Source organism: Hesperophylax consimilis, chromosome 19 (genome assembly GCF_061612785.1).
Source record: "Hesperophylax consimilis isolate HC1 chromosome 19, BYU_Hcon_1.0, whole genome shotgun sequence".
NCBI classification, from domain to species: Eukaryota; Metazoa; Arthropoda; class Insecta; order Trichoptera; family Limnephilidae; genus Hesperophylax; species Hesperophylax consimilis.
The window spans coordinates 24,131,079-24,149,392 of record NC_142854.1 but is presented as its reverse complement, the minus strand read 5'-3'; the positions used below and the strand labels follow the sequence as shown (position 1 = coordinate 24,149,392).

Here is an 18,314-nt window from a genome sequence, read left to right as displayed (position 1 = left end):
AGCTGTGAAATTTCGATTTACTGTCATCGCCATATTTCATTAGTTAACATTGCATTTTTATATTCAGTATTGTTAAGAATTTACTTGGAATACCTGCTTACGCCTCTTTCATTTCAGATACAAACCCTTCTTTACGAAGATTGATCCTGCACAATTGGACCCTCCAGCTGATGATCCTAGCATGAAGATCAAAGGAAATTTCGAAATAACCCTCGTAGAAGTCAGCCGACTGTTTACCGATATCTGGACTGCAACGAAGACTCAAAACGAACAAGTCTATTGCAGTCTTTCATTAGATTCAAATCCCTGGATATCGTACACTCAAGACGAGGAATATTCTACTTTTACCCTTGACATCGTCATAAACAAAGATAGGTCTCAACAGCTCGGCACCGTTTTCAAACAAGTCAACAGCCCTGACGATAGAAGCAGTAAAACATACGTCATTATCGAAACTATCGTACCGTTAAGCGCGGCATATAAAGCGGATTTACGAAGAGGGGATATTATAATCGCAGTCGATAGTAAACTCGTCGCAACCATGAGTCAAGTGGCCAAGATTGTAAAGTCGATCAGTAGACCGTGCTTTACCGTGCGGGTTGAAAGGAAAGTGAAGAAAACCCCGTTGGACGATTCCAGAGTTTTGAAAAAGGACGATAGTGTGAGGGATAAGGACACTCTAGCGGTAGGAGATGGGGAGGAAGGGGTGCCGAGAAGGGGAAAGAGTAACAGTTTCTCCTTCAGGAAGATGTCGGAGGTGTTGGAGAGTGCCAGGAGTGTGGGACAGGAAGGAAGAGCACTTCTGAGAGGCACTCACAGTAATTCTAATATTCAAGTAAGTTCTGATTCATTTTAGGCAACTTATTTTGTGGACCATTTTGCTGGTCAAATTCAAATAATTGTTTTAATTTACATAGTTGGTATCACCTTTAATGAGAGGAAAGGTTATTCAATAATGGTTCTAATTTACACCTGTAGTAGCTGTGGTCAAGGCTCTGTACTTTACTGAAGAATTATGCTGAGGACAGTAGCCGGCTAGCTAGATGAGTTTTTTCCTTCGTTGAACTCCAATATTGTTTCATAGAATTTAGTCCAAACTCCATCGTCCTCTGTTAAACTCCATTGCTTCCTTAGGGAAAAAAACGGTCTTGGGAAATTCCTCCATCAATTTATAGAGAGCCGCCGGTTGTCATCCATTGAATTATTGGTGGACATTGCAGTGGTGGCTCGTGATTTTCGAGTGTACTAGGGTGATAATATTTAAAAAAAATGGCATTATTGATGTTGTTATAAACGAAAAGGTTTTTTCTTTTTCGGAAATTTCAGGAAATCGAAATTGTGTTGGTGCTACATCATGATTACCTCATCTTCATGTTTGTTGACTATAGGTTGTGTTGGTGTTACATCATGATTACCTCATCTTCATGTTTTTTGACTATATGTTGTGTTGGTGTTACATCATGATTACCTCATCTTCATGTTTGTTGACTATAGGTTGTGTTGGTGTTACATCATGATTACCTCATCTTCATGTTTACAAACTTGTTCATCTGCACGGTATTTTTGTAATTTCATTTGAAAGGGCATTATATAAATCAGTATGTGTAATGTTCTTCCTTTGTTGTGTGTATAAGGGATTGTCTTCAATTGTAATTATTATTGATATCAATTTTTTTAATTTTATTAATGACTGTTTTAAAAATTCAAAGAAAAGTAGTTTATTCACAGTCCTTCCCCACTAGGTATTTCTGTTCCGAGGCGGACTGAGGTTGTGTTATGGGTGTTTCGTCATGATTTCTTCATCTTCATGTACGTTGATTTCCAACAAAATTAAAAATCTTCGTGTTTGTTGACTGTTGCGTAGATGTTACTTCATAATATTAATGATTTTCTCGTCTTCATGTTTAGTTAGCCATATTTTGATGTTGTTTTTAAACTTTTTTTTTATCTGAATGGTGTTTTTAATTTCATTTGAAAGGGCATTATTGCAGTATGGAAGTTGTGTTTTTTCTGGCCAAAAGATGTATTTAATTAATATAACAATACAAGAGTGAATTTACTAGGGCACTATGAGCGACCTATTCAGCTGTTTAAAAGTTTCTGAGCTTCGTCATTCAGATATCTCCGTAATGGACAAGCGCCATCTTTTATGCTATTTTCTCAAATTAACATATTTATTTTCTAGGATACTGAAAAACTAGCATCAAGCCCAACCGATCCATCAGACGTCCAAGAGACTATTAGTCTTTCGTCTCCGTCAAAAGCCTCGGCCAAGCAGGACGAATCCAACCTCGGAAAAGCGATCACCTCCACACCCAGCATCATATCCTTCTCCAAACACTCGGACTCCATTCAAATGTTTGGCTTTGGGTTGAGAAAACGAAGATGCTCCGTTGAAAACAAGACATCCTCTGATAGTTCTAACTCCAGTACTCCCACCGCCTCCAGTCCTGGCACTCCTTCCAAAAGACAAGACAAAGTCAGAGACAACAGTGTGACTAGATTCAACAATGAAGAAACCAAAGACAATTGTAAAAAAGGGCCTAACCTAGAATCTCACAACAGCAGTACCAACTTGTACGAAATGCAAAAAGAGCAAGAACGGAATAATGTAGAGCACGCCAAGTTCATTTTGGGATCGCAAGAAGATTTAACTCAAGATCAAAGCAATCCTAAAATCAAAATAGATAGTCAAACCAAAACTAAATCGGATTCAAGCGACTTTTCGGACATGCTGCAAACTTTTACAACACATTTAATACCGCTATCAGAATTGTTGGAGTATAATGAAAAGATGTCTTTTAAACTCAATAGAAATCATAGATATTTAAACCTCAATGTTTGGGGTAAGAACGGCAACAGCCCTGAAGAGATTTTGTTGGCTTATTTGAATATTCCTCTTCTGGCCGTATTGAAGGAGTGCAAGAAATCAAAGATTGGACAGAATATTAGGAAGTTCACTCTTCTCCCGCCAGAAGTTAATCTGGCAGTCAGGTAAATAAAGTTTGTTTTATTCTTTATTCAAAATCACCTAAGTTATTAGTTAACCACTCAGAACATTAGAACGTCAAAAGACGTAAATATGATAATAGCGGTCAAGACATTAGAAAGTCTTTTCACGTAAACGCACGAGATTTTACAAAAATCGATTTATTTCCATCACTAGTATACGGATTGCCATGATTTAAAAAACAGAGTATCGATAATGAATAACGCTACGCGTCTGTATTCAAGAATATCTATGGAACGTAGAGGTGCATTATCTAAGCTGATTGGATCTGTCATCTTGTTCGTTCATAATTTATTGCATTTCTAAATAATTTATTAAAAATATTTTAGTTTGGACGGTTAATATTTTGAGGTGACTAATAGTTTTTAATTATATTACTTCAATATATAAAGTGTTATTTCTTTATGATACTCAGAAAAAAGTACATTTTTCATGGCTTTGAAATAATGGTCAGCGATTTTTACATATTTTTGACGTTTTCATAAAATGTATATTTAGAAACGCAAATATTTACGTATAACAACACAATACGATAGTGAATTTCATAATCTTTCCAAAACATTTTTTAGAATGAGGCTACGTTTCCCAAAACATGAGTTATGAAGCTTTTAGCAAAACTCGTAAATAACACAAAAATTTTCACGTTTTGACAGTTTTCAAAGGAACACACAGTAAATAAAAGTCTTTGTCTGAGAGGTTAAGGCTCCGCTATTATTATTATAAATTTTTTGTTTACATCAACTGCACATCTTTGGGGATGCTGTGTGAAGGTTCTATTTGAGGAGAGGAAGGAGTGAACATGGGTCTTTTAGGAGGAAACACAGAGGCTGGCAAAACATTCCACAGCCGAGCTGTTGAACTCAAAAACGAGTCCTAGAAGTGACCCTTTCTCAAGTGACAATTGCCAAGCGTGTACATATGTTGGGTGCACGTTTGGCGTGTTTCCCGACTATGCACCGGTGCCGAAGGGGACAATGACGCTAGCTCCTCGGAGCATATTCCATTGTAATACCGGTAGACAAGAACAGCGCCTACCTGACACCTGTGCTAAGGATTGCAATCCGTTTTGTTAAGATAGGGGAATCAATCAAACAGATCCCTAGTTTCTGATCAGTCTTTTCTCAATTATTTCGGGGCTCCAGACCAGAGGTGGTTGTCAAATTCAACAGTAGGGCGCACTTGTGATTTGTACATAAGTCTGTGCATAAGTGACTCTTAATAAAACACTACTTATTTAAAATTGATAAAAAATCTCTTGACATCTGAGTTAATTAGCATTTAAAGAAACACTCTAAAGATGAGTTATTTATAATTTTCTGAGCATATTTTAGGTTTTTTATCAGTAGAATTTCATGTAGATGATTACTTTTGGTACTTGATATCTGAGTTGATATTGTCTTCAAAAACAACATATACTTTTTTAAGAGCGTGTACACTTCACCACGATCTTGAATTACACATCTGCCTTGATGATGAACACTGTAACGCTGTCTGAAACCTTGGCTAAAGAAGGAGGTAGCGGAACACAATATAATACCCCAAAAATAAATGATAATAAAATTAACGCCCAGCAGATATTCAGGTGTGACAAAGTCATCAGATGATCATTCAGCGCCATTTTGTTTCAGGATTCCCGTTAATTTCCGATTCTAAATCTGTTTCAGCTTTTTAGCAAATTGTGATTAGCAGAAGATGAAAACTATCATGTTGTTAATTAAGCTTGTCAGCTTATTACAATTTGATAGTAAGCTGATACGCATCTAGAATCGGCGTTTAAAGGGGACCTTTCAAATGTCTTTAAAAAAAACGAGACTCGATTTCAACTTAAATATCTAATGGAGACAACTATTTAAGTCGGGGGTTTAAGTATACATGCATAAACTAGGTTTTCAGGTTGTTAGTTTGGGGTTATTTTAATAATTTACGCATATTAAACTGTTATACATATCTCTAGTTAGAAGCATATTTGAATACAACTCAGTAGTTTGGTCTCCCTCTTACAAAATTCACATTAAAATTAACATTGAGCGAATACAAAAAAAAATTCTACGTTTTATAAATTTTAAATTAAATATCCCACTAGAAGACTTACAATATCATTTCTTATTAACTCTTTGCACGCGGCCGTATCAACTGTTACGGCAAAAAGTCCATACTCACACGCGGCTGTATCAACAGTTGATATGGAAACTTTGACGGCCGATATTCCAGCGCTCTTTAATTTAGCTCATAAATGTATTTCTTGCTCACTTGGACATTCGTAGAACTATCACGATGCTGAAATCTACAAGAATTTCTCAAAAATAAAATTGTAATTCATAAAAAAAGATCGATAATCGAGTCTCTTCGCGCCTTTTAGTCCTTTAGTTTACATTTTTGTCAACGGATGGAGTTAGTACTAGTATGTCATTCACAACTTTTCATAACTAAAAATGATAAGTGATCATGGTGTCCCACTTGTGTCTATCACCTAAGTACACACACGCCGAGTGAATGGCGGGACCACATTCAAAAGATACGGTACGTCTTTGTATGAAATTTTATGTTTTTGTTTTTATAAACATCTAAGGACGGGTTGTTTCGGAGAATTTGAACAATTCATCAAATTTCAACGTTCATTTCCTGGTTCTGTGAAAGTCCTATTCAAGTTCTGTTATTATATCATTATAGGCTAGTTGCTTTACAGAACTGAAATAAAAACAGAACTTGAAAAAATCTTTCGCATAACTGGAAAATGAGCGTTGAAATTTGATGAATTGTTCAAATTCTCCGAAACAACCCGTCCTAAGAGTGTTGACTCACTAGGATTTGTTTTCATATTGTGGAGAATAATCTGTTCAGTTTATATAGTCCAATAAATCATGCCAGAATGCTATAATTTGATATTTAATTGCGTGCTTGAAAATATGTACCGCGTACGGGTTTAGATAAAACGGAGCAAATTAACGCGTTCAAAAGGTTAAATACTCTTAAAATACACACATTGGAAGACAGGCGTAAAATAAACGACTTAACTTTTTATTCAAAATTCTAAACTCTAAATTCGACTGTTGCGAACTTCTGCAACTCATAAATTTACGAATACCTACAATAACAATACGACAAAATGCACTATTCCACTGCAACACACATAAGGGCAATTACATTCCGAACTCCCCAATACAACGGTTTCACACTATGGGAAACCAATACGGTGATGTCGATATATTTAATATTAACTATGCGAATTTTGTGGATCACGTAAAAGACTTATTTCAACACTATTCCTAAATGGAAGTTGTATTTTTGTAAACCAGTTATATCACTGTATTTTTTAATTTATTTTCTTGTTCTTTTTAATTTTGCTTCTTGCATATATTATTTTTTAATGCAATTTTATTTTTATTATTTCTTTTTCATTTCTCAAATTTGTCTGTCATCAAAATTGTACCACCTACATGTAAAAGCCCTCTGGGCGTTAAATAAAATATTTCCTAATCTTCACTTAACTTTGAGAAAAAATGGAACTTTATTGCATCTTTTACCATCTCTCCCGACATATGAAGGCCTCAGCACGGGCAAGCCACCCAGTGAGGCCAACATTACTGGAAAACTTTGAAATGTAAAAAATATTGTACCAAATAAAAAAAAAAAAAATACATAGTTGTTTCCTGTAGTAATTAAGTTGGAACCACAGACATATGAATATATAGACTAGAAATTAAAGGTGAGGGGTAAAATCAACTGTTGAAGAACGAAGGGGGTAAAGCTGACTGTGATTCGTCAATAAATCAATCTGACAGTATATAGGCATCTCGCATTATAATATCATCATTTAGTTCTTAAAAGTAAAATCTGCTTTTGAATGAATAGACATTTTTACATGGGAGCGCAAATTACTCGCCACGTTATGAACAAATTTGCGAAGTCCAAATTCGGCAAAAAAAAATTTCTTCTATTTTCAGAGTCGAATATTTTGTTTACGTATTTAGTTAAGACACTTTTATAAGTGTTCATAATTTACTTCCCAGTAACAACGATGCGCACACTTGAGAATCGCTACATTCGACCAGATGTATCTCGATGTGATAGTATATGTTTCTACAACTGATTCATATTATACAATGTGAATAAGCTTAAAATGATGCTTACATATGGAATGTAATACGACAATTGGGTTTATTCTCTTTTTCACATCTATTTTTACAAGTTTTCATATCACAAGCCAATATTTTGCCGTGTTATTTCATAAAATGCCTCGACCATAGCTCGACGCTAGTTCGAACAAGAATGATGACGTCACATTCTCAAGATTCACGGGAAGCCATACGCGAGCCCAGCCGGCTCCAATGGAACCGGTATGGGGAGTGGGGAATAATACGCTTTTAATCACTTAGGGCAGGTCTACTAATATTCATATGTCTATGGTTGGAACCAAGTGATATTTATAATTTTTTTTCCGTATTAAGAGTGAAGAGGAATTCGACCAGTTTATCCTTAATCTTACTGTTATTTATTTTTGGGATATTTGGCCGTATTGTATTTGGGGTATTTGGGATATTTGTATAAACTTTAGACACCTATTCATAGCATTAACAATATTTTCGCGAGTTAAAGTGATAAATGGTGTTTTTAGCGATAATAAAAAAGATTTTTTAGTCGCTATAATCTTGTAGTGACAGATCGTAGAACGAACATGACACACTCTACTGTAGAAACATGTGCCATGTTGAGTTTCAATCAATAATACAATAAACGTGTTTCAAGTGATTTGACTTTGAAGTGACCCATTCATTGACTTTATCCTATTTAGCTAAAGTCAAAAAGCTATTTTTTCAATAATTAATGCTACATTTCTTAATAATTAAAGCTATGAATGGGTGTTTCTAGGTATGTATAAGGGATGCTTCAATGGTTTGGACGTGTGTAGTGGGTGAACAACGAAATATTTTAATTTAATTATTGAAGACAATATTAGCGATTTCTAAACGAAAATCTGAAACAGAAAAATCAGAAAAGGATACGGTCACATCTAGGACTCGAACCCAGGACCCTTGTCTTGCCGGGGCACCGCTCTACCACTGAGCTAATGGGACCCTATCCCCTTCGGTCACATTTAACTGTATCATACTTCGAATAAGAACTACCAACATTGTCTTAGTTAAAGTTATTCCAAAAAAATAAATATTTTAATATTCTTTGTTTATTATTTTTCAGCAAAACACACCCTCTGGCAAGCCACTCTGGTTTTGAGCCGTGTCTCTGCTACGGAGATATTCTCTTATCCTTCTCGTGGCTCGGCACAGACCTGAAGGGGTCCAAGGACTCGGGTCAGGACTCCAAGTCCGTCCAAGACATGGAGAGGGACCAGTCATCCGGGGACTTCGAGATGGTCGAGCAGGCCTCCATTGCCATCGACGAAGACTTGAAAAGTTTCGGTGAAGTCAAGTTTAAGACGCATGATTTTCTCAGGACGCACTTTCATAGGAGTACGCAGTGTGACTTTTGTGGTAAAAAGGTAAGTCTGCAGATGGAAATTTCTAATTATTCTTGAGTCATTACCCCATTACTAAGGATTGCAAATATTTACAAACGCCGACGGCAATTTCAAATAACGCTGCTATCATTGGCGATTGTTAGTTATTTATTTTTATTTTTGTTTATTGGGGAAACAGTTGTATATATGTTATTAAAAAAAAATGCCCTTTACATGGTTGCATGAACCAGTGACCTTTCCGCAAAAGATTCACATTATACACTTTAGTTTAATTTGGGAGGCGGGTATGGGTGCCGCCGTCTCGAGAACCATTTATTGGTTACCCCGAGTGGTTCGCTTCGTTTGGTGACTTAGCAGGGGTGCCCGGGTTCATAGAGTGAGGTTTGTTCAGGTCGGTTCCATGATATTTTATCAAAATAAAAATTCAACACTGCTTTAAAAAGTGATAAACTAGGTTTAATAGTCACCTATGTAACCTATTTAACCTAGTTTTTGTTTCATCACTTTTCATGATTTAATATCACTTTTTGTAGGTGTGTGGAATTGTCACTTTGATGACATACCCGGTCACCAAATAATACCTAGGTATAACATAAATTAATTTTAACATAGTTATCTTTTTGCTGTGCGGAAAATCTCAGAAGAATCGAAAGACACATTGTTTTTTTAAGGTTGAGTCCTGCCACAGTGTTAAAGAGTCGAAAGTGAAGGTCTCCGTGTTGTTTTGCGTCAACAGTGATGGAACTGACATGCGTGAGCCCCTCGCCATCGGCAAATTGCTGATGCTTAAGTGTTTTATAATACGACAACCTTAACCTTAAAATATTACGCAAACAAAAAGGCTGCAATGACTATGAACATTATAAACTTGTTTTTAAGGAATGTTGAGGCAACAATGAACTTAAATCCTTAGGTTATAACTTATGTGGTCTATGACTCAGAACGCACTGCGATTAAACGCAGTGGTTTTGGAATAGAATTATGTTTGTACACTGTTTGGCGTTTCCAGCTATTTCAAAACCGCTGCGTTTAATTGCAGTTCGTGCACCTGCTAATTGAAAACGTTGGTTGCGAAATATGTCCTAAACAGTGTTAAAAAGAGAAAACACTACGCTTTATATTCAAATCTAGAAGTTAACCAAAGACGAATTAATATGTGCACCTTTATGAAACCAAAGGTTCCAAAATTTTTTTGTGAATTTTTAATTTATTATTTTTATATGAAACGAACAAAAGTAACGATAACGTTTGTAATACAGTTGTCTAATAAAATGCGTGTGTTTTTGTATATTTTATCATTGTCAGTAATTTTAGTTACAAAAAACGTAAGGTGAGCAATTTAATTTTTTTTTTTTAAATTAAAAAAATTATATTTCAAAAATTTATGTTTATTTCCAAAAATAACATTTGAAAGTGTATTTCATCACCTTTAAAAAACAGTTTTTAGTTTTTAAATACATTCAGAAATATTCCATTTATTTGAATTTCGTTGCAAAGCTGAAATACCCCGGCCTTCTGATAGAATATGCCAGAGGCCTGAGGGAGAAACTTACAAATAAATATTTTATTATTTGTGGACAACTGACCAAAGTGATGTAGTTTTTTTTTCTATTTTCTCGTTTTTTTCAATTCTCGGTCGCTTCAAAAATGATAGATAGTGATTCCATTTTATTGAGGTGGTCATTGGTGGTTTGTTTGCAGATTTGGCTGAAGGACGCAGTGCAGTGTCGGGATTGCGCGCTCTGCTGCCACAAGAAGTGCGTGGCCAAGTGTCTCAGCTCGGGTCGATGTCAGCCGCCGCTCACCAGCCTCCAAGGTAGGTACTATAATATCCTACTTTTATCTTAAACACATTGTGTGATTCGTATCGCATCGCTAAATTAAGCAACACTGTTTATCCCAAGAACGAGTCATAGAAGTTACCCGTGACAAAAATATCAACCGTTTGTAAACCCGGTTCTAAATGGATCAATTACGTTAGTTCCTCCGAGCATCCTGCAATGAATTACAGGTTTAACAATGGCAGCATTCGATACTTGCAGCACTGATAATTCTCAGTGATTATTATCATAGAATTGAATTAGACAGATGATACGATGGATGCACTGATAGTCCTCTCAATCTTATCATATTGAATTAGACAGATGGCTGATGATACGATGGATGAACTGATAGTCCTCTCAATCTTATATTGAATTAGACAGATGTCTGATAATACGATGGATAAGTTGGTGATACTTACAGCACTGATAGTCCTCTCAATCTTATCATATTGCATTAGGCAGATGTCTGATAATTCGATGGATGACTTGGTGATTCTTGCAGTACTTATAATCCTCTGTGAATCTTTTCATAGAATTGAATTAAACAGATGACTGATGATACGATGGATGCACTGATAGTCCTATCAATCTTATATTAAATTAGACAGATGTCTGATAATACGATGGATAAGTTGGTGATACTTACAGCACTGATAGTCCTCTCAATCTTATCATATTGAATTAGACAGCTGTCTGATGATACGATGGATGCACTGATAGTCCTATCAATCTTATATTAAATTAGACAGATGTCTGATAATACGATGGATAAGTTGGTGATACTTACAGCACTGATAGTCCTCTCAATCTTATCATATTGAATTAGACAGCTGTCTGATGATACGATGGATGCACTGATAGTCCTATCAATCTTATATTAAATTAGACAGATGTCTGATAATACGATGGATAAGTTGGTGATACTTACAGCACTGATAGTCCTCTCAATCTTATCATATTGCATTAGGCAGATGTCTGATAATTCGATGGATGACTTGGTGATTCTTGCAGTACTTATAATCCTCTGTGAATCTTTTCATAGAATTGAATTAAACAGATGACTGATGATACGATGGATGCACTGATAGTCCTATCAATCTTATATTAAATTAGACAGATGTCTGATAATACGATGGATAAGTTGGTGATACTTACAGCACTGATAGTCCTCTCAATCTTATCATATTGAATTAGACAGCTGTCTGATGATACGATGGATGCACTGATAGTCCTATCAATCTTATATTAAATTAGACAGATGTCTGATAATACGATGGATAAGTTGGTGATACTTACAGCACTGATAGTCCTCTCAATCTTATCATATTGAATTAGACAGCTGTCTGATGATACGATGGATGCACTGATAGTCCTATCAATCTTATATTAAATTAGACAGATGTCTGATAATACGATGGATAAGTTGGTGATACTTACAGCACTGATAGTCCTCTCAATCTTATCATATTGCATTAGGCAGATGTCTGATAATTCGATGGATGACTTGGTGATTCTTGCAGTACTTATAATCCTCTGTGAATCTTTTCATAGAATTGAATTAAACAGATGACTGATGATACGATGGATGCACTGATAGTCCTATCAATCTTATATTAAATTAGACAGATGTCTGATAATACGATGGATAAGTTGGTGATACTTACAGCACTGATAGTCCTCTCAATCTTATCATATTGAATTAGACAGCTGTCTGATGATACGATGGATGCACTGATAGTCCTATCAATCTTATATTAAATTAGACAGATGTCTGATAATACGATGGATAAGTTGGTGATACTTACAGCACTGATAGTCCTCTCAATCTTATCATATTGAATTAGACAGCTGTCTGATGATACGATGGATGCACTGATAGTCCTATCAATCTTATATTAAATTAGACAGATGTCTGATAATACGATGGATAAGTTGGTGATACTTACAGCACTGATAGTCCTCTCAATCTTATCATATTGAATTATGCAGATGTCTGATGATACGATGGATGACTCGGTGATTCTTGCAGCACTGATAATCTTCTGTGAATCTTTTCATAGAATTGAATTAGACAGATGACTGATGATACTATGGATAAGTTGGTGATACTTGCAGCACTGACAGTCCTTTCAATCTTATCACATTGAATTATATAGATGTCTGACAATAGATATCCATATCTCTGTAATTCTTGCAGCACTGATAATGCTTAGTGATTCTTATTATAGAATTGAATTAGACAAATGACTGGTGATACAATGGATGACTCGGTAATTCTTGCAGCACCGATAATCCTCTGTGAATCTTATTATAAAATTGAATTAGACGAAGGACTGATGATACAATGGATGACTCGGTAATTCTTGCAGCACTGATAATCCTCTGTGAATCTTATTATAGAATTGAATTGGACAGATGACTGCCTGTCTCCGTCCAGTGAACTACCGGCTCCCATCAATATTCTGGGGGCCCCCGAGTTCCTGATGACGGAGACCCTGGACGGGGCAGAGGACCAGCCTCCTCCGCTGCTGCTTACGCCCACAGCATCCCAGGAGTTGCTGCGAGATACCAAGGGGAAGCCGGAAGAAGGTTGGTCCATTACTTATACATATTAGAGAAATGCTTGTATGATTCTGTTCTAATTACATTTTTAATTGGCAGACAGACCAACCAAGTATGTTTTTAGTAAATAAATTAATTTGAAAGCTTATTTCATCACCTTTCAAAAACAGTTTTTAGTTTTCGAATACGTTAAAAAATATTCTATTTATTTGGATTTTATTGCAAAGCGGAAATACTCCTCCCTTCTGACACAAGAGCTATACTCTCATAATGGTGAAATAGGCCAAGCCCACATATATTAATGGAAATGTGTGGCGAGCGATATGGTGAAATAGACCAAGCCCACATATATTAATGGGAATGTATTGCGAGCGATATGGTGAAATAGGCCAAGCCTATATATTATATTAATGGGAATGTGTGGCGAGCGATATGGTGAAATAGGCCAAGCCTACATATATTAATGGAAATGTGTGGCGAGCGATATGGTGAAATAGGCCAAGCCGTCATATGAGAATGTTTGGCGAGCCATATGTTGAAATATACACATATATTATGAGGGTATAGCTCTCATGTGAGACTAGCTCAATGCAATGTGACACGCAACATTCATCAAAGTTATAATACACATATGTAAGTATATATCAATAAGTTGTAGCTTGCACTTCCCGGACCTGGCTATACACCGTGTTTTGTATTGTGTACTTGTAGAACTGACCAAGGCCGGCCCTATTTTTTTTAATTTTTTTTTTTATATTAACTCCACACAGGAGGCCCTGAAGAAAATAATTTCCCTCAGGGCCTATGTCATCTTTGGGAATGCTATGTGGAGGGTCTTTTTGTGGAGAGGAAGGAGTGAACATGGGTCTTGAAGAGTCCCATGTTGTAGGAGGGAGGAAACACAGAGGCCGGCAGTTCGTTCCACAGCCGAGCTGTTGAACTTATGAACGAATCGTAGAAGCGACCCGTTCTCGTGTGACAAATATCAACCGTGTACAAATGTTGGGAGCGCGTTTGGCGTGTATCCCGACTACGCACCGGTGCCGAAGGGATCAATGACGCTAGTTCCTCAGAGCATCTTCCATTGTAATACCGATAGAACAAGGACAGCATACCTACCTGACGCCTGTGCTCTAAAGATTACAGTCCGTTTGTTAAGATTGGGGAATCTATCAAACGGACCGCCCGTTTCTGCACAGAGTCAAGGGTTTTTTCAGGTATTTAGGGGCTCCGGACCAGAGATGGCTGCCAAATTCGACAGTAGGGCGCACTTGCGATTTGTACAGGGTCAGCAGTTGTGTACTATTAAAGTATCTGCGGGCCCTGTACAGTACGCCCAGCTTCTGAGAGGCCAACTTTACTTTGGCTTCAATGGAGCCCCCGTACCTGAGCTGGTCACTTATAGTTACACCAAGCATATCAATGAAAGGCCTGTTCGGAAGATTGATTCCGTTGAAGGAGACTAGATTATCATTTAGATCTCTTTTAGACGTAATCAGACAGGATTGGGTCTTTGAAACATTAAATTCGACGAGATTATTATTATTTTTTTTTTATGTATGTATTTATCTATGCTGCAACATCAGCCCTCTGTTTTATTTATGATACGTTGGCAATTTTATACCAATTACTAGTGGACCCCACAATACTTCGCTATTGCTAATGTCTTTCTCAAGCGTGTACGACTTTTTCCACCATTCACTACTGTATACCACAATGTTACTGTTAATAAACTACATTACAGGGAATTTAATTCTACTTCATATCTAATTCCGGTGCAGAGATATTGCATTAAGTATTCCTCGGGCGTCCCTGACTTATTCTACCATTCAAACCACTCTCTAAAAACTCCTGGCACCAATAAGAACAAACTTTGAAATTTTCAGCAATATCGGTCAACTACTTTTCAAGTTTTGCGAGCGCAAACATACACAGGCTGAATTTTTATATATTACTAGCTGCCGTGTAACCGGCGTTGCTGGGGATTATCCTAAGGAGATAGACAAATACCACCACGGACCTTTCTGTAGGCCTTTTTAAGATATGCAATTCTGTGGTACATTATTTTGATGTATCTCATAAGGTTAAGCCAGTGTTAACAATGTAAGCGCCGAAAAATATTCTTTTTACTTCTTGATTATAAAACATTGACTTTTCTCTACTTTCTATGCATGTATTATGTATATAAACCTTCCGGAAGAAATTCTATAAATGATAGTGAAAACCCACAGACATAGGAATTAATAGACGAGAAGATAATGGCGAGGGGTAAAATCAACTGTTGAAGAACGAAGGGGGTGAAGCTGACTGTGATTCGTCAATAAATCAATCTGACAGTAAATAGGCATCTCGCATTATAATATCACCATTTACTTCTTAAAAGTAAAATCTGCTTTGGAATGAATAGACATTTTTACATGGGAGCGCAAATTACTCGCCACGTTATGAACAAATTTGCGAAGTCCAAATTCGGCAAAAAAATTCGGTTCATTTTCAGAGTCGAATATTTCGTTTAAGTATTTAGTTAAGACACTTTTATAAATGTTCATAATTTACTTCCCAGCAACCAACCAGCTTTGTGTTTCGCGTCCAGACGTTTCTCGATGTGATAGTAACAACTGATTCATATTATACGATGTGAATATGCTTAAAATAAAGTAAAATAATGCTTATATATGGAATGTAATACGACAATTGGGTTTATTCTCTTTTTCACATCTATTTTTACAAGTTTTCATATCACAAGTCAACATTTTGCCGTGTTATTTCGTAAAATGAACCGATGATGCCTCGACCATAGTTCGCACAAGAATGATGACGTCACATTTTCAAATTTCACTTGAGGCCATACGCGAGCACAGCCGGCTCCAATGGAACCGGTATGGGGAGTGGGGATAATACGCTTTTAATCACTTAGGGCAGGTCTACTAATATTCATATGTCTATGTGAAAACCGTATCAAAATCCGTTGCTTAGTTTAAGAAGAACTAAGCGCACAAACAGACAGACACGGATAACGATTTTGTTTTATACTATTTAGAGATTATTCAGGCCAATTTATTCGCTTTTCGGAATAACTTAGATGGTCTTACAGAAATGTTTGTATCTTCCTAACTATTGTGGTGAGAAGTATGATCTAAACGGTGTTAGAAAGAGAAAACACTACGCTTTATATTCAAATCTAGAAGTTGATCACGTTTCTTTTATGAAATCAAAGTTACCCAAAGGTATACTTCGTTAATAAATAAATTTATTAAAATTTAAATATATTGCATGATGTAAGAATGTCGACTGTCGTCGAGCTACATCTAGACTCTGCGGTCTATCAAAGGGACTATGTATTTGTTGTGTAGGTAGTTGTTAAAAGTGTAGGTGTTTCTTACTAATAATGGTTGATGGCAGGGATGCTGGGGCGTGCGGCGCTCGCGGGGCTGCTGGGGGGACTGCGCCGCGTGGGCAGCGCGCACTCGCTGGCGCCCCACGCCGCCCCCGCAAACTCCGCCGCCTCCCCCGCGCCCATCACCTCGCTCAGGAGTTTACCCCCCTCTCCCCAGCACACCCCTAGGTAAATGTTACACAACCGTTCTGTTCACTTTATGCCATATATGTTATATTTTCGCTGTTGCTATTTATTAATGTCTTATGATCGTTTTGCACATATTAATGATACATATTAGGGATGTACATTATCGATTTTCGCCACTCCATTTTCACGGTATAACAATCAATATTGCATGCGACCAGTTTTTAATTCAACCTCATACTTTTTAGTTTCAACTGCTCCCAGCCATTTGGAGCCAGTGAGACTATGGCATCCCCAATTGGGGTATGTTGTGAGGTTGAAGGTAGCGGGGAGGGGAAGGAGATGCAGAAAAAGAAGATGGGGAAGTACCAGACTATTCAGATCTGGTCACCAAATACGGCAAAAGCCATTTCAAGCAACGTTTCAATGAAATGGTCTTACACCAGGGCGATACTGAGAGTATTTTCCACTCTGGAACGTGCCGCAAATATACTATATATATTATTTTAAATGAGTGAATTAATAAAATAGAATTTTAACTCGCGACCTCCAGTTTGCTAGTCGGGAGCGATACCGCTCGACCGCATAGGCTGTCTAAAATCCGTCTAAATTCGATTTTTGTCACCTGCTGCACGCGTCCTGATGCAGCACGGCAAAAGTTGAAAGCTAGTCTACTTTGGCGCTTGTGGTATCTATTACCTACGCCCTGTCGAATCATAATAACGAGTCCAATTCCAGTAAAATATTGGCAGTATTTTCTTATATTAGCTGGAAACTCTATCAAATCTAGTGTAGCATGTTGTATTGTTTCAATACAGTGGCGAAAAATAATTGAATATTGGTGGTAGTAGACTTATTTATACACCCTCACACGCTGAAATCATAATATTTTGTATTCCCAGCCGGCGTCAGTCCCCCGATTCGGAGTGCGCCTGGAGCGCGCTAGGGCTGTGCCTGGCGGGGGGCGCCAGCTCAGCGGAGCAGCTGCTTGCGCCCCTGCTGCGCGCCCGGCAGCCCCCCGAGCTGCTGCTGGCAGGGGCCCGCGACACAGGGCCCCGTCTGCTGGGGCACCTGCCGCACCAGGAGCGCGCTGAGAAACTGGCCGTCCTCGTGAGTCAAGCTTATATATATATAGCAAATATCCAGTATAGATATGTGCTATTTTATTTATTTGTGTTTTAAATTATGAAATATAGGCCATTAAATAATCTGATTATTCATGATTTTAGAGACAACTTTGGAATTTTTTTGTGAGTTGATAAGTGAAAGAGAAAGATTCGGTTGCATCTGGGATCTGAACCCAGTACTCAACCTTGCCGGGGCTTTTGCTCTTTTTAACGAAGTTTATTTATTTATTCATTTTCAGGAAATCGACAGTTTACATTTTATTAGTTCGTACATAAGTATTATATAGTAAAATAAAACCAATTTTGGATTTTCTCCTTGTGACTTTAACTGAGACAGCATAATATGGAATAAGTTATTGAAATTTGTGAAAAAGGAATATAAATTAAAAATTTATAAAACAATACATTTATAGCCATGGAGAGAGGTTGTAGATATAAATAAAATCATAATAGAGATATAAACAATAGAGGCATAAACATTATTCACAAACCATCAGAGAAATATTCTTTTATGGACCTCTTGTATTTGGTAAATTCGCAACTGAAAATATCAACCTTGGATAATACGCTATTGTAATTATTGCATAGTCTGTTCAGGCAAGAATTCTGCTTAGAGTTCGTTTTGTTTATCCAAGACAGTATCTAGACTGCAATTAAATTCGGAAATCTAGTGATCACGCATTACAGCCAAAAATATATGCGTTAAAAAATTAAGATAATGTAGTTCTTAGTCAAAGTATGATACAGTTAAATATGACCGGAGTTGATATGGTGGAATGAGCTCAGTGGTAGA

At 37.0% G+C, this 18,314-nt stretch overlaps 1 protein-coding gene across 1 annotated transcript in view; it reads left to right on the top strand.

Annotated features, from left to right (window-relative positions):
• LOC149415032 (PDZ domain-containing protein 8-like) overlaps positions 1-18,314 on the top strand; it is a 44,009-nt gene that overhangs the window by 24,192 nt on the left and 1,503 nt on the right. The window contains exons 7-13 of the mRNA XM_089642979.1: positions 118-776; positions 2,226-2,994; positions 8,207-8,507; positions 10,188-10,302; positions 12,725-12,898; positions 16,274-16,436; positions 17,297-17,504. Of these exons, the coding sequence (XP_089499105.1) occupies positions 118-776; positions 2,226-2,994; positions 8,207-8,507; positions 10,188-10,302; positions 12,725-12,898; positions 16,274-16,436; positions 17,297-17,504 (2,389 nt within the window). The remainder of the gene's footprint in view (positions 1-117; positions 777-2,225; positions 2,995-8,206; positions 8,508-10,187; positions 10,303-12,724; positions 12,899-16,273; positions 16,437-17,296; positions 17,505-18,314) is intronic.